We start from the raw sequence: 23,497 nt of genomic DNA, 5'->3' as shown, positions 1-23,497 counted from the left end.
TTTTCATTAGAAATGAAGTTCTCAAAAAGTCATACAGTTCCTCTTATAGTTATACATAGTCATATAGGCTATAAAGTTCCTCCACCTAGATATGTACTTAAGGATTTGTACCGGATTCTTTAGCCACTTATTTCTTTTTTAAAATTATTATTATTTTTTTTGGCTGCATTGGGTCTTCGTTGCTGCGTGTGGGCTTTTCTCTAGTTGCGGCGAACGGGGGCTACTCATTGCAAGCTTCTCATTGCAGTGGCTTCTCTTGTTGCGGAGCATGGGCTCTAGGTGCATGGGCTAAAGCAGCTGCAGCACGCAGGCTTGGGAGTTGCGGCATGCGGGGTCCTAGAGCATGCAGGCTCAGTAGTTGTGGCACATGGGCTCTAGGGAGCATGGGCTTCAGTAGTTGTGGCATGTGGGCTCAGTAGTTGTGGCTCGCAGGCTCTAGAACGCAGGCTCAGTAGTTGTGGCGCACGGGCTTAGTTGCTCCGCGGCACGTGGGATCTTCCCAGACCAGGGCTCAAACCCATGTCCCCTGCATTGGCAGGTGGATTCTTAACCACTGTGCCAGCAGGGAAGTCCTAGCCACTTATTTCTTAAAGATGACAACAAGATAGATAAAACTTACCTTAGAAACAGCAGGGCAGGAGTCTCTTCTGACTGTTTCTATTCCTTTTGCATCAAATACTGGGTCCTTTTGATCCAATGTTTCATACATGTAACCCACATACCTCTTTTTTGTTTGTAAGACACAGGGCAAATATACCTGTGACGAAATTAATAAAATATCTATCAATAACCATTTTTTTCCAACCATGAATATCTTATTTTTATATGCCTTTTTCTCTCTTTAACCAGATGTCAATTATAAAAAATTCTAAACGTGGCTTAGGGCCCAACGAATTCATAATACAAAATGAGACAACACTTGCAGGTAAAAACACACAAAGTGAGTTGTTCTACTTCCTCACCACACACCCACTCCTTTACTTGCACTATCAATTTTGCTCCTTCCTCAGCTGATACTGCTCTCTCAAAGTCTTCAATCATATCTTTTCAAACAATTTAAAAAATGACTTTAAGTAACACCTACTATATGGTACAAATTAAAAAGTTATAAGAGAATATACAATGAAAAGTCTACCTTCCCCTCCACAGAGGCATCCTGTTATTGATTTCCTGTATATTCTTCCAGAAGTATTCTATCTAAGTACATGTACTTATAAGGGTAGCTTACCTTCCACATCACTCTGTACTTTGCTTATTTCATTTAATAACTTATCTTGGAGAGCATTCCATCCTGTACAAGAAAGCTCATTTTGTTTTGTAGCTACATAGCAGTCCACTTTATGAGGGTATAATAATTTTTGTAACCAGTTACCTACTATGGGTTATTTAGGATGTTTCCAATCTTTTGGAGTTACAAATAGTGTTCCAGTGAACAACCGTGCATGGATAAATCTGCAGGATAAATACCTTGAATTGGAATTCCTGGATGAATGGGTGTGTGTCCCCACCCCTTTTTATATTACCACATTGGTCCTTTCCTCTGCCCCAAAGCTGTATCAGTAATCACACTAAATGTAAGTGGTGTAAAAAGTGTAAAAATGGTGTAGAAAGTGTAAAAATTGGTGTAAAAAATGTAACTTGTAAAAGGCAGAAATGATCAGATTAGATCCCATCAAAAAGATACAACAATATGCTTTCTACTAGAAATCCACTTTAAATATAAGGACATAGAAAGGTTAGAAAAAAGATACACTTGTTAATACTAATCAAAACAAAGCTGTTGTGGCTATATTAATATCAGAAAAAGTAGATTTCCAGATAAGGAATATTATCAAAGATAAAAGTATCAATTTGTCAAGAAGATACATAACCATAAATGTATATGCACCTAATAAGAAAACTTCAAAATGCATGAAATAGAAACTGGCAGAACTAAAAGGAGGAAACAGGCAAATCTATGATTATACTTGGAGACTTTAGCACCTCTCTTCTAGAAATTGACAGAGAATCAGTAAGATTGTTGTTGGCTTCAACAACGCTATCAGTTAACCTAAGTGACATTATAGAACATTCCACCCAATAACCAGAATACACAGGGATTTTCAAGGTCATATGGGAACATTCACTAAGAGACCATGTGCTAGACCAAACAACGAACTGTAACAAACTTAAAAGCATTGAAATTATATAGACTATGTTCTTTGACCACAATGGAATTAAAATTAATAACAAAAAGATGTCTGGAATATCCTTAAAAATTTGGAACTTAACACACTTCTAAATAACCTACAGGTCATTATCACTGAAGTAAATGAATAATAATAAAAGCACAAGATACCAAATTTGAAACTAAAGTAGTGTTTTGAGAGAAATTTGTTACTGTGAAACGCTTATATTAAAATTTTTTGTTTAAAATCAATAATTCAAGTTTCTAAATTAAGACAGGAAAAGAGAAGCAAACTAAACCCAAAGTTAAGTGTAAGGAAGGAGATAATAAAGAGTGGAAATTAATTATACAGTTCTTCAGAAAGTTCTGTAAATGGATAAACCACTAGCTAGAATGATCAAGGGGGAAAAAAATGGAAAAACAAATTATCAAAAGTGAAAGGGATGTTACTAAAGATTTTACAGATATCAAAATCACAATAAGGAAGTATAAATAGTTCATGCCAATAAATTTGACAACTTAGGAGAAATGGACAAATTCCTTGACAATCACAAGTTTTAAAACTGACATGAGAAGAAAACCTGAATAATATATATTAAAGATATTTAATTTGTAATTGAAAATGCCTTCCCCGCCATAAAATTTCAGGACTAGATTGCTTCACTGATGAATTTTATCAATCATTTAAGAAAAAATTTTACACACTTTTTCTTTCAGAAAGTAGAACAGGAAACACTTCCAACTCATTTTATGAGGTCAGATTTTTTTTTCCTGTCCCCAAACCAGACAAAGACAATACAAGAAAAAAACCAAAAAAACTACAGACTGATACTCATGAACATATGCATCACGATTCTTAACAAATGTCTGTTTTCTTTGAGAAGTTTTGCAGTTTTTGCTTTTATGTTTAGGCCTGTGATCTATCTCAGGTAAATTTTCACGTCTGGTGTTATTTTCTAAGGACACCATGCTCTTCACTTTGCCAGATAGGTTGAGTGTCCACAGCATCACACACATACTTCTAGAATAGCGCTCATCATCGCTCTGTTTTCTAATTTTTCTTCCCTCTCTCCCTGCAATTAGAATGCTCACTCTTCAGGGCAGATACCGTATCCAAGTCCTCTCTGAATCTCTTCTAGCACAATTCTTGCTTCAGAGTAGGTGCATGATAAACATTTGGGAGTCATGTTTGATTCTCTTCTCCCTTTTTTATCTTTTCCACACCTGCTCTCCTAAATCAACCACTTTTAACTCCTGCCCATCCTTCTTTCCATTTTCTCTTGAATTGTTTATTTTAGCTAGTTTATCTCACTACTTCAGGACATACAGGTTGCAAAAGGCATCCTGTCTTGAGATTCTTCTCTTTCCAATCCATCTCCACACCACTGTGAGGCCAGTCCTCCCCAAAAAGCTCTGTCATGCTTTTGTTTGATAAACTTTCCTGAATAAAGTTTAAACACTTTAGCTTGGTATTCAAGACACTCTATAATCTGGTCTTAACTTTATTTTTCCAGACTTCTCTCCTGCTACTCTGTATTCCCATGTTGTGCGTTTCCTACTCCATATCCTTCTATATACCACTTTCTTCTGTGCAGAATGACTGCAGCACCGTGGCTGCCTATTGAAATTCTAACCATTTTCTGAGACAGAATGCAATGTATACCTCCTACATGGAGTCTCCCCATCCAGCCTAGGAGGACATAATACCTTTTCTTTGCACTCCTACAGTGCTTAGGGAGACTGCTTCCTAAGTTTACAATGAAAGATCATTTACATACATTTCTAATCTTTCCTTTTAGATTATTGGCTCTTAGAGGGCAGGACTGTGTCTCATGCTTCTTTGCATTCCACACCTCTCCTAGCTCAGTACGTTTTATACAGAAAGAACTAAATGCATATTTCATATCCAAAGTAAAGTGAAAATAGTCGAAGGTCCTGTGGCAGACTGCATTCTCCAAAGAAATAATATCTTCTATCCCACATACCCTTCTCACAGTGTGACTCTGACATTTTTCCCATTAAGAGATGGGGACCTATGTTCCCTCTCAAATCTAGACAGGCTATGATGCTATATGATTTTAAGACTAGGTCATAAAAAGCAAAATGGCTTTCATCTGGTTCTCTTTGGGATGTTCATTCCTAGAACTCAGCTATCATGCTGTGAGGAAGAACAAGTAGCCCCAGGGAAAGGCCAAGTGTAGGTGTTCCAGCTCACAGCCCCACCTGGTGTCCCAAATGGCAGCCAGCATCAACCCCCAGACATGAGAGTGAGCAAGCTTCAGGTGATTTCAGTCCTTAGCTGTCAGCTAAGGACCTAAACGTTGTGGAGCAGAGACATGCCATCCCAGCTGCACCCTTCATGAATTCCTGACCCATAAAAATCTGTAAGCTCAATAAAATGGTGCTTGTTTTACACCATTAAGTTTGGGGTTACACAGCGATAGTTAACTGGAATAGTCTTTTCATTTCTTTATATAAGACATTACAAAAAAAATTGAGAAAATTATACAAAAATAAGGGAAAAATACTTTAACACTTTCACAGACCCATATACCATTATAAAATCTGAAAATGTATTGAAAAAGTCAGAAATCTACAGAAGGTATATGAATTTTATATGTGGTTAGTAGTATTACATTTCTCTTACCTTTTCAAACTTCAATTTCACTGGTTTAGGATTGGTAGCAGTTACAGCTTCAGCAATTTCCTGACCAATCTTAAAAGACTGCTCCTTAGTGGCTCCTTTCAGTAGCACAAACATACTAAGAGGATTAAAAATAAAGTAGGGTAATGAGGAAGGCATTGTAACAAAAAAAAATCTCATCAATAGTAACTTTCCTGGATAATACTGTAAAACCAAGGAAAACCTTTTTTTCCCCCTTACTCTTCCTTATTAAGTTGCTCCCAACCTGAGTTTTCTTGTTTTGTCACACTTTCCTGTGTGCTCACGGTATATCTTGTTACAGATCTTTAAGACATCTAATGTTTCTAGTTTAGCTACACACAGAACAGCTGTCGCAGCTGGCAAGAAGGTCTTGGGTCATTCCTATACATTTACAGCTTTCCATGACACACAATTATGTCAGTCACAAAATAAAAGATGATGACTATAAAGAAATGGAAAATTTACTTGTGATATGGGAGGGAATTTCCTTCCAGAACCACCCAACTTAGAAAAGAACACATGTATATTTTGTAAAATATGTTCATTGAAGAACAGTTAGAAAACACAAAAAGGCACAAAGAAAACAGCCATTTATAATCTCACCATTCAGAAAAAAGATACTAGAAGGCTTTTGTGTACATCTGTAAATCTTTTCTCATTTGGGATCACAGATCATACAGTTTGATAACTTTCTCCTTTCATTTAATGGTATATTGTGAACATTTTCCCATGTCACTTCTTTTACATTATTTTAACAGTTGTACTGTATTTCAATGTATGGATATAGTGTAATTTAACCAAACCCCTACCACTGGAAATCTAAGTCATTAAATTTTTTTTCTAATATTTAATATATAATAATAACTTGGCAAGCTATGTCCTTAGAATAAATTCCTAGAAGAGGAATTTCTAGATAAGTGGTATATACTAAAATATTTTTTGAAAGATAATGTGAAACTGAAGTCCAGAAAGATATTTCTGACATACAATCCTACCATCAGTATATGCAGGTCAAGAGGGAAGGATTTCTAATACGGATTAAAAAAAATCTAATATGAAAAATACTAAAAAATAACTGATAAAAGTACTGGGCATTTTTTCCTAATATAATCCAGCTAACTTTGTAATAGCACTTTACATTTCAGTATATACCACAATCTGAGACCAAAAGAAGTAATGGTGAATAAATATACTTAAGGAATAGAGATTATAAAGCTGATCTTCATTTATAACTTTAGTGGAAAGACATTAAATAGTAGAAATGAATACTATCTTGAAACACGGACTTTAAGATTCTTGGAGCCACATAAACCAATCTTATTATTTCTTAAATGCTTTTATATTGGACTTTCAGTCTCATTTGGATGGTTTTTTTTGAAAAGCTCTTTCTCTGCCAATATTGCAGATAGTACTTGTGTTAGAGTTTGATCTGAAAAGCTTAAGGAGTATTTATTTAATATTACTTAAGGCCTTGAAAATAAAAATTTATCAATCTGAATTAATTTTAACATAACGCACAACAAATAGGCCTTAGATAGCTAATTATACTTTTAAGCTAGGCTATATTCTGAACCACCTAAAGCTTTTTATAATATTTTCTTTCTAGGCCCATCTGATGCTCATTATACCAGTATAGCCTTTAAAAAAAACAGATTATTACAAAATTTCCTTTTGAAAGATTATTTAAAGAATCAACTTCATTGAGATATTATTTGCATATAATAAAATGAATACATTCTAAGTGTACAGTTCCATGAATGTTGACAAACGTATAGGCTTGCTATGGGCTGAACTGTGCCCCTTAAATTCATACGCTGAAAACCTTAACCCCCATTGTGAATGTGACTGTATTTGGAGATAGGGCCTTTAAAGAAATGATTAAGTTAAAATGATGCTCTAATTTAGGTGGTTAGGGTGAGCCTAATCTGGTGTCTTTATAAGAGGAAATTACACAAAGAAACACCAAGAATGTACATGAACAGAAGAAAGATCATGTGAGCACAGCTAATCAAGCTAACGCCTTGATCTTGGACTTCAAACCTCCAGAACTGTGAGAAAATAAATTTCTGTGCTTAAGCCACCAAATCTGTGACAGCCCTAGAAAATTAATATATTTGTGTAACTACCACCGGAATCAAGATATAGGGACATTTTCATGACCCCATAAAGTTCCCTTGTACTCCTTTGCAATAATTCTCCACTCCACTCCCAGCAACACATGACCAGCTTTCAATTACTATAGATTAGTTTTGTCTTTCAAGAATTTTATATAATATACAGTACATACTTATGTCTGGCTTCTTTCACTCAGCATATTTTTGAGATACACCCATGTTGCTAAAGTAGCAGTAACTGGTTCCTTTTTATTGCTGAATAGTACTCCATTGTATGGATATGCTACATTTGTTCATCCATTCATCTGCTGATGAACATTTGGACTGTTTGCAGTTTTGGACTATCAGAATAAAACTGCAATGAAGAGGTGCATCAAGTCTTTGTGTGGACCTAAGTTTTCATTTCTCTTAGGTAAATACCAAGGATTAGGATTGTTGAGTCATGCTAAGGGGGTATGTTTAACTTTAGATGTAAATGCCAAACTTAAAAAACAAAGATTATTATGCTTAAAATGTTCAGATGCAATAATGAATTGAAGTGCTTCTACACACATTTCTATAAAGCTCTAGAACAGAGAAACTAAGCTATGGTAATAGAAATCAGGTAAGTGGTTGCCTGGGGGTAGGGGATGAAAGTGAGTGACTGACTGCAAAGGAGCATGGCAGAACTTTCTACAGTGATAGAAATATTCTATATCTTGACTGGGGTGGCAGCTGATTACATGGGTCTATACATTTTGTATATTGAACTATGTACTTTTTTGTTAAAAATTATACCTTGATAAAGTTGATAAAAAATTAAAGGAACACATACTTTACACCTTAAAAGTTATTATAGGGTATATATTTGAGATTTTACCTAGTAGTGTTAGGGGTTTTACTTGAGTTCATCTGTGTTGTTTTGGCTAGTTTTAGTTGGAGCTAAGCTTCAAGAGAGCTGACCAGGATTAATGGAAGTTTTGGGTCACTTAACAGAATGTAGGTGACCAGCCTACGAAGAGAAAGACTGTTTTATAAGTTTCTAGGGAATTCCCTCGTGGTCCAGTTGGTTAGGACTCCATGCTTTCACTGCCAAGGGAGTGGGTTCAGTCCCTGGTCCGGGAATTAAGATCCTGCAAGCTGTGTGGCACAGCCAAAAAAAAAAAAAGTTTCTATTTGTCTGTTACTGGTGCTTTTAATGTAGTTAAATGTAGTTAAATAATGTTTATCTTTGGTTGATAGATCACATTTAAAGCAGTGATTTTCATTTCACATGGGGTGGGGAGTTAAGCGAGGATATTAGAATCACCTAGGAGGCTTTTCTCAATTATACTCAGATGAATTTCCCAAGAGATTTTTGTTCTAGTTCCCCACCACCCTTCTGCTGCCCCGGCAGTATGTGTGTTGTCAAACGTCCTTCCCTACCCTGCCTAAGAATCACTACTACAGAGAGCTTCAATAACTGATGGGAGTAGGTCTATGCCACTAGGGTGGGATAAGTATTATTATTTTTTGGATAAATATTATTGATAACCACTATTATACAGAATAATTGTTTGAACCACTACAATATAAAGATAGGGTGTTTACATTTATACCGTCTAAATGGACAATAATGCATAACTGCTCTAGAGAGAGAAACACCCTTCTAACAGAGTAATTTTGATGCTTTGTTAACCAATCTCCCTTAGCTAGACTCCAAGATTCATAAAGTCAGCAGTCCTGAAACTAGAGGGAGGCAATGGTCATTCTTCATCATGTATCAGATTTCCATCATTCTGATGACAGCCTCAGGGAGGCTAAGTGACTTTTTTTTTTTTTTTTTTTTTTTGCGGTACGCGGGCCTCCCACTGTTGCGGCCTCTCCTGTTGCGGAGCACAGGCTCCGGACGCGCAGGCTCAGCGGCCATGGCTCACGGGCCCAGCCACTCCGCGGCATGTGGAATCTTCCCGGACCGGGGCACGAACCCGTGTCCCCTGCATCGGCAGGCAGACTCTCAACCACTGCGCCACCAGGGAAGCCCTAAGCGACTTTGTTGATGGCCATGCAATCAGCTAGGAGCACAGCTAAAAAGAATCCAGATCTCACTCTTGGTTAAGAACTCTTTCCCTCCACCAAGCATACATTTATTATCCCTAGAGCAGTGCTTCTCAGTATGTTATCATTATTGTCCTCCCCCCAAAAAAGTTAAAAGTAAATTTAACAAGAGAAAGTAATTACTAAGGATTAAAATGTTGTTGGGTAGGGTTGAGCTTTGTGGGGCCAAAACCCACTGTACTTCTTTGCTCCTCGAGGACCAACTTGTGCACTACTGGGCAGTATTATTACCATTGAGAATGCATGCCCTAGAGTGAACTGCCCTCATACAGTGTATTTCAGTAAACATTTGTTGAATGAATCAGATGGTGAATGGTAGTCAAAAGCTCTAATGATACTGCAGGGAATTCCCTGGCGGTCCAGTGGTTAGGACTCGGCGCTCTCACCGCCCAGGGCCCGGGTTGGATCCCTGGCCGGGGAACTAATATCCCACAAGTCGGGCAGTGCAGCCAAAAAAAAAAAAAAAGATACTGCAAATCTGCAAATACAATTTCTTTCTTTCTTTTTCTTCTTTTCTCTCTCTCTCTCTCCCTCTCCCTCCCTCCCTTTCTTTCTATCTATCTATCCATCCATCCATCCATCCATCTATCCTGTGCTGTGTGGCACATGGGATCTTAGCTCCCCAACCAGGGATCAAACCTGTGCCCCCTGCATTGGGAGTGCAGAGTCTTAACCACTGGACTACCAGGGAAGTTCCTACACTTTTGATTAGAATAATAAAAACCTGTGATGTCTTATGTAGAGACATACCAATTTGTGGCTCCACTGCTAACTAGTTGGGCAATCTTAGACAAATTTCTTATTCCAGGGGAATCTGCTCTTAAGTAGCATCTGAGAATGTGCCCCTAGGGTTTTCTCCCGACCCTTTTAGGTCATGAAAACTCCTGACCTAAAAGTCCTCTTCCAGGGCTTCCCTGGTGGCGCAGTGGTTGAGAGTCCGCCTGCTGATGCAAGGGACACGGGTTTGTGCCCCAGTCTGGGAAGATCCCACATGCCGCAGAGCGGCTGGGCCCGTGAGCCATGGCCGCTGAGCCTGCGCGTCCGGAGCCTGTGCTCCGCAACGGGAGAGGCCACAACAGTGAGAGGCCCGCATACCGCAAAAAAAAAAAAAAAAAAAAAAAGTCCTCTTCCAGCTCTGACATTCTGTGTTTTTTGGTTTGTTTGAATGCCTAAAAATCTTACAGTCAGAATCATGCCAACTTCTGCTTCTGGGTGCGTGTTGTCAACTACTGATGTGTTTAAACCCTGAATTAAACTCAACAATTTAAAGTTTAACTTTCTCCTCTTCCCTAAATATTTTGTGAGGAGCTCTGCTAACAAGGTGAAAAACTATGTTCCAGTAATTTTTATTTTGCTAGACTATTCAGCAGAAGTGGTTTTACAGAGCAGTGAAATACCCAAAGTCAAAGTGAGGAGTGGCTTTTGACGGGGAACAGTAGGAGACTATGGATAACTGGGGCCTGGATAACTTGAAACTATCCCCACCTGCTGATAATGAAACAGCTGCTATAGGAGGAAAGGTCTCATTCAGCATTAATATGATTATGCTGATTGTATATGCATTAAAAAACTGGAGAAGATTAAATGCTGTTTAAAGATTACCTAGAAGCTATTTTTAGTGATTAGAAGCATTATCTCTGCTTGCTCCACTGCACTGTAAAGTGATCAGAGCTCCTGAGGCAAGTGCTCTTAGAATGATCGCACTGTGACTCTAAGCGTTCAATATGAAAAAAATTTCAGACTCTAAGAAATTTGCATAATACCTATATTGTAGAAAAATTTTAGTAAGTCGTATAAATAAGATGTTACATAAATAACTGGGCCCTGAAAAATATCAAAGCAAGCAAGCAGGCTGAGGTTATTCAGGATTCAAAGGCAGTTCTATCCTTTGGATAGAATGGGCTTCAGGATGATGGGCTTCAGGAAGTCTGTGAGCCTCTGGAATCAAATGGAAAATGTATCTGGAATCTGCACTGTTTATAGAAGAAGGTCAACAGATTTTGGGGCCCAGTGAAAAGTTAACCACTCACATCTTTGGCAACTGTGGTTCAAAAACAGTTTGATTATTTTAAGATATATATTTAAATTCAGAGAGCTGCAGCTATCTGAGGGATTCTTCACATTAAAAGCTGTTTCTTTAAACAGATTAGACTCCTGTGTATGCAGGTTTTACAGATCCCTATCTACTTGGCTACCTGGAGGGATGCCTTGGGAATTTTCGCACTCTGTGGCTCAGGTCATATACATTTTCTGTCTCTTAAGATCATATCTGGTAAATCAGGCCCTGTGTTAACTCCAATCACAAGATCATAAGGACTGAAAAGAACTTAGGTAGAACTCTATTTTTAGGAAGGATTACCCTTAAGCCATTCCACACACTGAAATGAGTATCTGAGGAGATGCAAGAAGACAACTACAAAACAGAAAGTTCATTACCTGTCAGTATCACCATATACAACCCTAGCACCCCATTTCTTGGTATCATTCACCAGTTTAATAGCTTGTTCCAAGGTTTCTCTGGCTTTGTGAACAATACTATCACCAACCTGTTGGTACAAACACATTGAAAATAATTTCTTAATGTAGTTTAGTATAAGACAACAGACTTTAATATATAATACTTAACTTTAATTATTAAATATTTCTAAAAATGAAACAAGGAGAAAAGAACATTAAAAAAAACAAAAATCACCAGTGCCATCATTCTTTCTACAAGTACTCAAGAAGAAAATGAGATGAATGAATAATTTAAAAGAAACCAATCAATATACAGACTTGCCTGTGAGTGTATCAGTGAGTACAATGGACTGCACTATATACAGAGCTACATTTGATCCTAGAAGAAAAAGCCTTATTTATTCAAGGACTTTCTAAAATGCCTTTATAACCAACTAAGCAGGAAATTACACTATGTATGTGCATGTGTGTCTTTCAAAATTTTTCTGTTGGAGTGTTATGATCATTTTTTTCAGTATCAGTAAAGCTTATGCTGAACCTATATCTCAGTGATCGGTTATACATATTTTTTAGATGACACTAAATATTGATACAAGGAAAAATGCATAATTATATGATAGAAAATATATTACAAGGGTTCAATTTAAATCAAGTAGGCAGATATATGTCTAAGTTCTTTCATTGGTGATTGAGTTTTAACAGTGATCATGGCATAAGTTGACAAAACAAGAAGATGGTGGATCTTGACAAATATGAGAAGCAGGCCAATTATATTTCATAGTTAAAGAACCTAAGGAGACTAGTATAGCACTGCTGCTTCATTGATCAAACTCACTAAAGCTAAGGGTTGGGGAAACTGCCATTCAGCATAAATGGAACATTACTTTTTAAAGTTTTAAAATAAGAATTATGCACTTTTTCTTTTGTGTTAAGACGCAAACAGTATTTATAATGATCTTTCCCCTTTTACTGTAAAGTTTGAATTATCTGAACTAAATGCAGGATTGAATAATACTTATTTTAAAAGGCTGTTTAAAGTCATTTACACAGGAAATATTAAGTGTATGAACAAAGGAATAAATAAAACACTGACAGCAGAAACTTAATTTGGGTTTTAAATTAAGATCATGAATCCTGTTGAGACCTTTAGTGCATTAGAAAACCTTGAGAATATGAACTATAGCCTAATACATTAAAAAAAAAATCAGGTCACCTAATTGAAATTCAAGTTTGAATAAAATATTCAATCTGTCATCTTTTGCTACTTTCACACAAGATAAAAATATGTGACAGCAAATAGCTAAATGGGTGAGCCATAGAGTGTTAGAGTCCAATATGCTTTTGAGATATACACATACAAATACACACATATACTGGTCCTAAATGTCTGCCTCCTGCTGTCTAGTCTGACCCATTTAAGCTATATCTGGAAGAGTCAGAACTATTTTGCAGCTGGCCCTGAAGTCCATGCAGTATGAAGGACTTAGAGGCATGAGAGGGAGGAGCACGGGGGGGGTGGTGGGGTGGGGGACAGTGGGAGAGAAGGAGTGGCAATTACATTAAAACTGATTCTGCTACTTTGTGTCATAGTTCCTAATTTGAAAAACATTACAGGGCCAAGAGACTGGATTTAAAAAGAGGAAATTAATTGATTTCACAATTCAGGCAATGGTTGGGATCCTGAAAAGTCATAATAAGAAAAATATTTAAAGTAAAAGTTCTCTGAAAAGAATGTTGGTAAGGATGTGGAGAGAAGGGAACCACTCCTGCACTGTTGGTGGGAATGTAAATTGGTGCAGCCATTATGGAGAACAGTATGGAGGTTCCTCAAAAAATTAAAAGTAGAACAACATATAATCCAGCAATTCCACTTCTGGGTATTTATCTGAAGGAAACAAAAACACTAACTGGAAAAGATATTTGTATCCCCATGTTCACTGCAGCATTATTTATAATAGCCAAGACATGGAAACAAGCTAAGTGTCCACTGATGGATGAATGGATAAAGAAAATGGGGTTCATATACAATGAAATATTATTTAGCCATACAAAAGAAGGTAATCTTGCCGTTTGCAACAACATGAATGGACGCTGAGAGTATTATGCTTAGTGAAGTAAGACAGAGAAAGACAAATACTTTATGATCTCACTTATACGTGGAATCTAAAACAAAAAAAACCCCAAACCCCACTGAACTCATAGATACAGAGAACAGACTGGTGGTTGCCAGAAGCAGGAGGTGGCGGGGGGGAGGGGGGCGGAAATGGGTGAAGGTGGTCAAAGGTACCAACTTCCAGTTATACAGTAAGTCTTAGAGATGTAAGGTACAGCATGGTGACTATAGTTAATAATAATATTGTACATTTTAAAGTTGCTAAGAGAGTAGATCTTAAAAGCTCTCATCACAAGAAAAAAATTTTAACTATGTGTGGTGAGGGATGTTAACTAGACTTATTGTGGTCTAAATGATATTGATCATTTTGCAATATTACAAATATTGAATCATTATGTTGTATATTTGAAACTAATATAATGTGTTATATCAATTATATCTCACAAAAAAAGAAAGAAAAAGAGACAATGAACAGCCAGTTGAAAGTTGTCAGATATACATGTATGTGTATATACAGCTTTATCATGAACAGTAAATAGTTTAGGAGAAAAATGTGAAGACATAAAATTTTTAATTTATGGAATAAACACATCGGTGACAGTGTTGAGCTGAGACAGAGACATTAACCTACAACTATTAGCTACATTACTCATTCTCTGCATTCTTACAGGAATTCTTGCTTACAAAGTCTTGTCCTTCTCTTTGATAGTCTAGATCTAGCATATTTTATGTGATCTTGGTGGTACTGTCAAATATTTTTGATTGTGTGTTCATTGAAGGAAAGCACACGGCCATAGTCAGTAGTCTATTTGCCTTTAAAGACAGTAGCTTCCATTTTGACTCCACTGGAGCTAACTTGTGACATGTTCACGAGAGACCCTTTCTGTGATGCTGACAGCTTTTTCCACTAATGAGTTCATAAATAAGTTAACATTATTAAATTGTGATGTTGGCATGTAAAGAAGGGCCAAATGCAAGCTTGCAGTCATTAACCTCAGAATATCTGAAAAGTCCAGGGTCAAGGAGGCAGATGTTGCTTGGCATTCAGTTTTCAACATGTTAGGTAGTAGCGTACTTCCTGGCAGAACTCCACTCCTCAACTTCTACTGCCAGATCAAAACCCCCAAATTCTTATTCTAAGGTTAGGATATATATATATATACACATACATACACACACACAATATATATACACACACACACACACACACACACACACACATATATATATTTTTTTGGCGGTACGCGGGCCTCTCACTGCTGTGGCCTCTCCTGTTGTGGAGCGCAGGCTCCAGACGCGCAGGCTCAGCGGCCATGGCTCACGGGCCCATGAGGGATGTGGGATCTTCCCGGACCGGGGCACGAACTCGTGTCCCCTGCATCAGCAGATGGACTCCCAACCACTGCACCACTAGGGAAGCCCTAGATTCATGTTTTTTTGCATGTGGATGTCCAGTTATTCCAGCGCCATTTGTTGAAAACACTGTCTTTGCTCTACTGTATTGCCTTTGCTCCTCTGATAAAGATCAGTTGACTATATTTATGTGGGTCTATTTTTGGAATCTCTATTCTGTTCCATTGATCTGCTTGTCTATTCTTTTGCCAATACTGCACTGCCTTGACTACTGTAGCTTTACAGTAAGTCAGTCCTCTGACTTTATTCTTCTGTAATACTATGTTGGCTATTCTTGAGTCTTTTACCTCTTCATGTAAACTTTTTTTTTTTGGCCGAGTAGCTTGTGGGATCTCAGTTCCCCAACCAGGGATTGAACCCAGGCTACAGCAGTGAAAGCCCCAAATCCTAACCACTAGGCCACCAGGGAATTCCCATTCATGTAAACTTTAGAATCAGTCTGTCAATATCAAAAAAATAACTTGCTGGGATTTTGACTGTGATTGCATTGAATCTGTATGTCAATTTGGGATGAACTAACATCTTGACAATACTGAGTCATCTTAACCATGAACGTGGAATATCTTTCCATTTATTTAGTTCTTTGATTTCTTTCATCAGTGTTTCGGGATTTTCCTCATATAGATCTGGTACATATTTTGTTAGGTTTATACCGAAGTATTTCATTTTGGGGGGTGCTAATATAAATGGTATTGTGTTTTTAATTTCAAATTCCACTTGTTCATTGCTGGTATACACTGTGTATTAACCTTGTATCCTGCAGCTCTGCTACATGATCGCTTATTAGTTCCAGGAGGGTTTTTTTGTGCATCATTTTTTTGGGATTTTCTACATAGAGGATTATGTCATCTGGAAACAAAGACAGTTTTACCTTCCTTTCCAATCTGCATACCTTTTTTTTTAAAGGTTTATTATTTATTGTATTGGCCGCATGGCACAGCACGTGGGATCATAGTGCCCCAACCAAGGATCGAACTTGCACCCCCTACATTGCAATTGTGGAGTCTTAACCACTGGACCGCCAGGGAAGTCTCCCAATCTGCATACCTTTTATTTCCTTTTGCCTGTTTTATTGCATTAGCCAGGACTTCTAGTATGATGGTGAAAAACAGTGATGAGTTGGGACATCCTTGTCTTGTTCTTGACCTTAGTGAGAAAGCTTCAAGTTTCTCATAGTTAAGTATAACGTGAGCCGTAGGTTTTTTGGTGGATATTCTCCATCAGACTGACAAAGTTCTCCTCTATTCCTAGTCTCCTGTGAGTTTGTATCATGAATGGGTTTTGGGTTTTGTTAAGTGCCTTTTCTGTATGTTAACATGATCATGTGATTTTTCTTACTTAACCTGAATGTGATATGATGGCTCTCAGCTGGTTTTTCAGTGTTGAACCAACCTTGCATACTTGGAATAAATCTCACTTGGTTGTGGTGTACAACTGTTTTTATACATTTTTGGATCTGATTTGCTAATATTCATTGAGGATTTTTACATCTATGTTCATGAGAGACATTGATATGTAGTTTTCTTATAATATCTTTGTCTGGTTTTGGTATTAGGGTAATTAGAATGAGTTAGAAAGTACTCCTTCTGCTTGCATCTTCTGAAAGAGACTGTAGAGAGATGGTATAATTCTTCCATAAATGTTTGGTAGAATTTAGCAGTGAACCCATCTGGGTCTGATGCTTTCTGTTTTAGAAGGCTATTAATTAATGATTCAATTTCTTTGATATAGGCCTACTCAGACTGCCTATTTCTTCTTGTACAAGTTTTGGCAGATTATGTCTTTCAAGTAATTGGTTCACTCCATCTAGGTTATCAAATTTGTGTGCATAATATTCTTTTATTATCCTTTTAATGTCCATGGAAACTGAAGTGATATCCCCTCTTTTGTTTCTGATATTTGCAATTTGTGTACTCTTTTCTTTTTTTTTCTTTTCCTAGTTAGGCTGGCTAGAGATTTATTGATTTTATTGATCTTTTCAAAAGACCAGCTTTGGGGTTCTTTGAAAACATGAAATCAATTGAGAAAATCAATTTCACTGATTTCTGCTGTAATTTTTATTACTTCTTTTCTTCTGCTTGCTTTGGATTTAATTTGTTCTTTTTCTGGTTTCCTAAGGTAAAAGCTTACTTGATGATTGTTTTTAGGTCTTTTTCCCACTAATATATGCATTCAATCTATAAATTTCCTAAGTACTGTTTTTGCTGACTTCCACAAATTGTGATAAGCTGTGTTTTCATTTTCATTTAGTTCAAAATATTTAAAAACTTCTCTTGAGATTTTTTTTCTTCGACCCATGTGTTATTTAGAAATATGCTGCTTAATCTTTAAGTATTTGGGGGATTTTCCAGCTATCTTTCTGTTACTGATTTCTAGTTTAATTCCATTGTGATCTGAAAGCAGATATTGTATGATTTATTCTTTTAAAGTTGTTAAAGTGCTTTATGGCCCAGAATGTGGTCTATCTTGGTGCATGTTCCATGTGAGCTTGAGAAGAATATGTATTCAGCTGTTGTTGGATGAAGTAGTCTATAAATGTCCATTATATCCAGTTGATTATGTTGTTCAACTATGTCCTTCCTGATTTTATTTTCTATGTGTTGCCTTTGTTTTTGTTCCTATTTTTATTTTCCACTCTTACTGCCTTTTGTGGTTTTGACTGTTTTATATGATTCTTTTTTCTCTCCTTCTTACACATTAGTTGTATTTTTTTTAACTTTTTATAGTGGTTGCCCCAAATTTTGCAATATTTATATTTACTTAAAATATACCACTTTCAAAACACTATACCACTTCATAGGTAGTGTGGGTACTTTATAATAAAATAATCCTAATCCCTTCCTCCCATTCCTTGTACCATTTGTTATTCATTTTACTTATATATACATGTATATAAACATAATCAAATACACTGTTGCTATTATTATTTTGAACAAATTGTTAATTGTTAGATCAATTAAGAATAAGAAAAATAAAAGTGTTTATTTTACCTTTACTTATTCCTTCTCTGATGCTCTTCCATTCTTTTGTATTGATATAGGTTTCTGACCTATTATCATTTTCCTTCTCACTGGAGAGTTTCTTTTAGCATTTCTTGCAAGGCAGGTCTACTGCCAACAGATTCCCTCAATTTTTGAGGAAAATCTTAATTTCTCCTTCACTTTTGAATGATAATTTTGTAGGGTACAGATTTCTAGTTGAAGAGTTTTATCTCTTAACACTTTAAATAGTTTACTCCATTTTCTTCTTGCTTGCGTGGTTTCTAAGGAAAAGTTGGATATAATTCTTACCTTTGCTTCTCTATAAGCAAGGTGTTTTTTCCCTCTGGCTTCTTTCAGGATTTTTAATTTAGTGTTGATTTTCTGCAGTATCTAGAAACCTAGAAAATGATGTCCCTAGGTTTAGTTTTTTGGGCATTTATTCTGTTTGGTGTTCTCTGAACTTCCTGGATCTGTGGTTTGGTGCCTGACGTTAATTTGGGGAAATTCTCAGTCATTATTGTTTCAGTATTGTTTCAGTATGTCTTCTGTTCCTTTCTCTCTTCTTCTGGAATTCCTATTACATGTATGTTACACCTTCTGTAGTTGTCCCAGTTTTAGGATATCTCTTTTTTCAGTCTTTTTTTCTCTTTGTTTTTCAGTTTTAGCAGTTTCTACTAAGATTTCCTCAAGCTCTGACATTCTTTTCTTAGCCATGTTCAGCATAGTAGTCAGAGGCATTCTTGATTTCTGTTACAGGATTTTTGATTTCCAGCACTTCTTTTTGGTTCTTTCTTAGAATTTCCACCTCTCTGCTTACACTGCCCATCTGTTCTTGCATGCTGTCTACTTTAGCTATTGGAGGGAGCTCTTAGCATCCTAATCATAGTTTTAGATTTGCAGTCTGACAAACTCCAACATCCCTGCCTTATCTGAGTCTGGTTCTGATGCTTTCTCTGTCTCTTCAAACTGTTTTTTGGCTTTTAGTAAGTCTTGCAATTTTTTTTTGATAGCCAGACATGATGTATTGGGTAAACGGAACTGCTATAAATAGGCCTTTAGTAATGTGGTGGTAAGGTGTTGGGGGAGGGGAAGGGCTCCTTAGTCCTACGAGTAGGTCTCAGTCTTTCAGTGAACCTGTGCCTCTGGACTGTAGACTTCACATGTGATTTTCAGTTTTTCACCCCACTTTGGTGGGACAGGATGACTAGAGTGGGCTGCAGTATTTTTTTTCCATGTAGAAGGCTACAGCAGTTGGAGCTGGATATTTCCCTTTCTCCAGGTCAGTTAGGCTCTGATAAAACTCCATCAGGTTAAGCTCTGGTTAAATAGTTTCTCCTGAGGGCAGACTCTGTTAAAAACGGAATGCTCTGGTGTATTTCAAAATGGTTCTTTTCCTCTCTCTGTGCCAGAAGCACAAGGGAATTTTTTTTCTGATATTCCCTGTTAGAACCTGGTTGAGCTCCTAGAGGTAAAATTCACAAAAGTGTGGGGACCCTGATGACTGGGTCCTTTGGAGTTTTTATCACTCAGATTTGTCCACCCTGAGCCTCCAGCGATTCATCATTTATAGTTCGGTTTTCCCTACCATGGCACTGGTTCTCACAGAGATCTGTGCTCTTGATTTCTGCTCTGGTAAGTTGTGACTCTCTGTATACACTTTTTGGTCTCTTCAGTTTTGGGGGCAGCAGTTTACCCTGTGACTTCACCTCTCTGACAGATCTAAGAAGAGTTGTTGATTTTTCTGTCTGTTCAGCTTACTTAGTGTGAGGACAGAGTAGAGACTTGCAGTTTCTTACATGTTGGACATGAAACCGGAAGTCCCTTGCACAGGTTTTTGGAGTTTACTTTGCCTACTGTGAGCTCTGTGGGAACTTGATTCTTCCACTGCTTTTCCCTTATTGAACTACTGCAAATATGGTATACCACAATGCTCTAGCCTTCATCTGGCATGAAAAGATCATCAAGCAAACAAGCTTACTCTGTTCCTTTCCCAACCATTAGTAAATTATTATATTACTCTGTCATACTATACTGTATTCATGTCAAATTAACACCCTAATTTAGTAAATAACAAGAAATCAGTCTTGTTTAATGAAAAGTGTCTTTTAATTGCAACTACCACTGCAAAAGAAAGGTTCTGCTTTGTATCTACTGGTACACTAGTAAATATGGAATGATTGCTTTTATTCTGACATTTGGAGAAGACAACTGAACTATCATCAGACCTCTATCAACACATTAAAAGGAATTATTTAGTACCAATGTTACTGTAAACAATGCTGTAAAGGCGGCACTGAAATCTCATGTCAGTAATTGGTTACAATAGGGTCATCCAGATTATGCAGAAATATGTGTATGCTAATTTCTAAAATTATCATTGAACAAAACACAGAGAGTCCTCAGAGAAAACGCACAAATTCCTAAGAATATGTATATATCAATATATAAGTCCTGGTTTGAGAAAAACTGATCCTATGTTATGGAAATGAACCCATTTTGTCTAAAGTTTCAAAACAAAATGGTTTAATGAATAGGCATTCATTTAATGCTGCTTTAGTCTCTTTTGAAAAAAACTATAGACTTTTATCACTTACCTCAATGCATGGCATCCTCCCAGAAAAATTAGCAGCTGTGTAGCCAAATGTGACATTTGCTATCAGCTTAAGTCCTAGCTGACGTGCATCGAGCATTCGTGAAAGGGCTCTGTCTTGCTTGTAAGCCTTCATCGACTGCTTCACCATCAGTCTAGTCTTCAGAATCTCTTCGAGCATTCTTGGTAGCACACCCTTTCTTACTGAAGGCTATCATAAAGGAAAAAAAGAATGTTTAAATCCCTTAAACATTATAGATTTAGACAATTAAGAAGGAAGCACAAAGTATAACAATGGCCAACTGTCATGAATTGAAACATACGAACAATAGCGTGGCCACAGGACGAGTGGCCATCAATATAAAATCATCACATTTTCTTTCTTTTGAAGAGGACTTTTCTCCTAAAACGTTCCTGTAATGTTTATAAATCTAATGTAGCACTACTATGTGAGTTCAGAGACCTCCAGGGAGGAGGATGCCAACTAGTACATAAGAGACCATATAATGAGTTCAGAGGGAAATTTTGTTAAAACTCTGATCCAAACCCCCACTCTTTCAGAAAGACACACGGGATTTGTATCACTCATAACAAACCTCAGTTTTTAAAGATCTCATCCTAATGACCCCACACAGTAATCTGCATGGAACTCCATTTATCTACCTTGGAAGAATGAAGAGCTGGGTTGACTCTGCTGACATTCAAACCTGCAGTTCCAGGGACTCTAGGTATTTCAAATCTGATGCTTAGACCACTAAGCCATCCCCTCCGGCCTATATTTATTAGCAATCTGGAAGAGGGGATGAATAGTGAGGTGATAAAATTTGTTGATGCCAAAAAAAAAAAAATCATTTGTATTAATCAAGACTAGGGAGAATTTATGAGAACTCCACTAGGAATGAAAACCACAAAACAGTATTAACTCTGAAGATGATTCACAGACACGTGCAAGGTAATGCATGTTGGACTGAACAATTAAAACCTCAGGAATAGGATAATCACACTCCTGAATATTAAAAAATCTAGTTTTCATTAAGCTTTACACATTGGGTCAAAATGTAGATGCAAGTTCTTAAAATGCTGTTAAAGGGAGATAAAATAATAAGCTGCTAGATATGTGACAATGAAAACATATTGTAACCTCTAATTCATTCTGTGTACCTTCTGAAGCAGCCATAATGTTTATATTAAGACATAATATATGTTATTATGTTAAAATGTAATATTTTCCAAAATGTAATATATCATGAACTCACTTGGTAAAAATTTTCCTCATATCTAAATGGCTAATTTTATAGTACTCTTTAAACACAGCATCCTCTTACTGGTAGAGAACGATGATACTTTTGCTAAGTACACCAGAATGAATTTGAGGGCTAGCGGGGTCCATGCTACCACCACCAACCACCCTACCATCCCACGATTCTAGTACAGACTCACTGCTAAGGAAATAGAAAAGAAAGGAATGAAGTTGGCATATGAGAGGCAATATAATCTTCTCCTAGATCTCTTCCTATTTGTCTTTATTCATTTATGAGGCTTTTTTAGTTTCTTTTGAGGGGAGACAAAGGAGAGAAAAAAGGGACTCTGTTATTAGTTTGGGTATCTTCTTAAAAAATACAATCAATAAATACATTAGAATATCATTATTTCTAAGGCAGTCTTAATTTAAAGTATATAAAACAATTAGTAAAGTATACACATTAAGGCAATTTTAATCTTTATAAGTTAACATTGTTGTGATCATAAAATAGCTACTTAAGCCTGCCAGATTCTAATAAAGGGCAGAAGGTATATAGGCACATTTATTTCTTGCAATAGTTCATTAAAAGCTAAAATCTTATAATTAAAAGATTTTAAACCTAAATTCATGCAGAACAAGATTACTATTTTTTTTAAATGATTTAAAAAATTTCTTGGAAGATTCCCTATATCTTTGACTTTCTGAGATAAGATATTGAAGCAAACTTTTTTTTTTTTTGGTATTATATGCCAACAACATCTAAACGATCAGCTCTCCAAAGGTTAAGCCACAGTTGATACCTTTCATTTCTAAAAGAGTATTACCTTGACAAAAGCTATTCCATTGGGGGACACTGTGATATCATGCCTAATTTGGTAAAGTAAATCTGGAGGTACTCTTAGAGAGGTACAGCCAAATTTGAACTCATCATACCTGTTAAGAAAAAAAAAAATTAAGCAAATACTTTCTCAAATCATAGAACAGAGATTCTAGGCAATTTTAGGAATCTTTCTAATTCTATTGGAAACTCATTTTTAAACATCTAAACATGAATTAATATACTTAGTAATATGTTTAGTTACCAAAAAGCAGTTTTTCAAATATTAGAAACATTTCTTAAATAGCACTATCCTAAAGTACATGGGAAAAATCTATACTAAAATACCAAATTTCAGCTCAACATATGACTACCTTACACTAAGTTCCCTGAAGAAAAATTTAAGCCTTAAGTAAAAAGACTGCAACTAACTTTTCCAAATTCCTGTTCTTACTAAAAAGACAGAATTACCAATACAATTTCCATAAAAGCTTTCTATAAGGAGTGAATATACTTCAGACTAAAACTATAACACTTGGTTTTAAATACACAGAAATCATTATAAAGGAAGACTGTATATTTCTTATGAGAAAAAATTTGGTTGACATGAAAAAATAAAATGTAACATTTGGCAATTTAACTTTTTTTTAGAAAACGAACTATTTCTAAGGAAAGTCAAGAGGAGGTCATAGCCGAAGTTATAAGACCATAATCCTCAAACTGTTCCACTGAAAAGTGATTTATACCAACAAATTAAATATAACTCTTATTTAAAAAGAGACCATAGATATACACAAAGATGGAACAGATAAATTGGCTGATCGTATTCACAGTCTTCTTCATATGAGTTATTCATCCATG

The 23,497-nt window shown here is 36.4% G+C and overlaps 1 protein-coding gene across 1 annotated transcript in view; it reads right to left on the bottom strand.

Moving 5' to 3' along the window:
- Window positions 1-23,497, bottom strand: part of REV3L (REV3 like, DNA directed polymerase zeta catalytic subunit) — a 186,131-nt gene that overhangs the window by 10,106 nt on the left and 152,528 nt on the right. The window contains exons 24-28 of the mRNA XM_060168321.1: window positions 22,644-22,752; window positions 20,581-20,787; window positions 11,459-11,568; window positions 4,815-4,929; window positions 620-757 (exon numbers count right to left, since the gene is read on the bottom strand). Coding sequence (XP_060024304.1) covers window positions 620-757; window positions 4,815-4,929; window positions 11,459-11,568; window positions 20,581-20,787; window positions 22,644-22,752 — 679 coding nt within the window. The remainder of the gene's footprint in view (window positions 1-619; window positions 758-4,814; window positions 4,930-11,458; window positions 11,569-20,580; window positions 20,788-22,643; window positions 22,753-23,497) is intronic.

Source organism: Lagenorhynchus albirostris, chromosome 12 (genome assembly GCF_949774975.1).
Source record: "Lagenorhynchus albirostris chromosome 12, mLagAlb1.1, whole genome shotgun sequence".
Taxonomy (NCBI): domain Eukaryota; kingdom Metazoa; phylum Chordata; class Mammalia; order Artiodactyla; family Delphinidae; genus Lagenorhynchus; species Lagenorhynchus albirostris.
The sequence above is the reverse complement of the archived record's forward strand: the minus strand, read 5'-3'. Positions and strand labels throughout refer to the sequence as shown.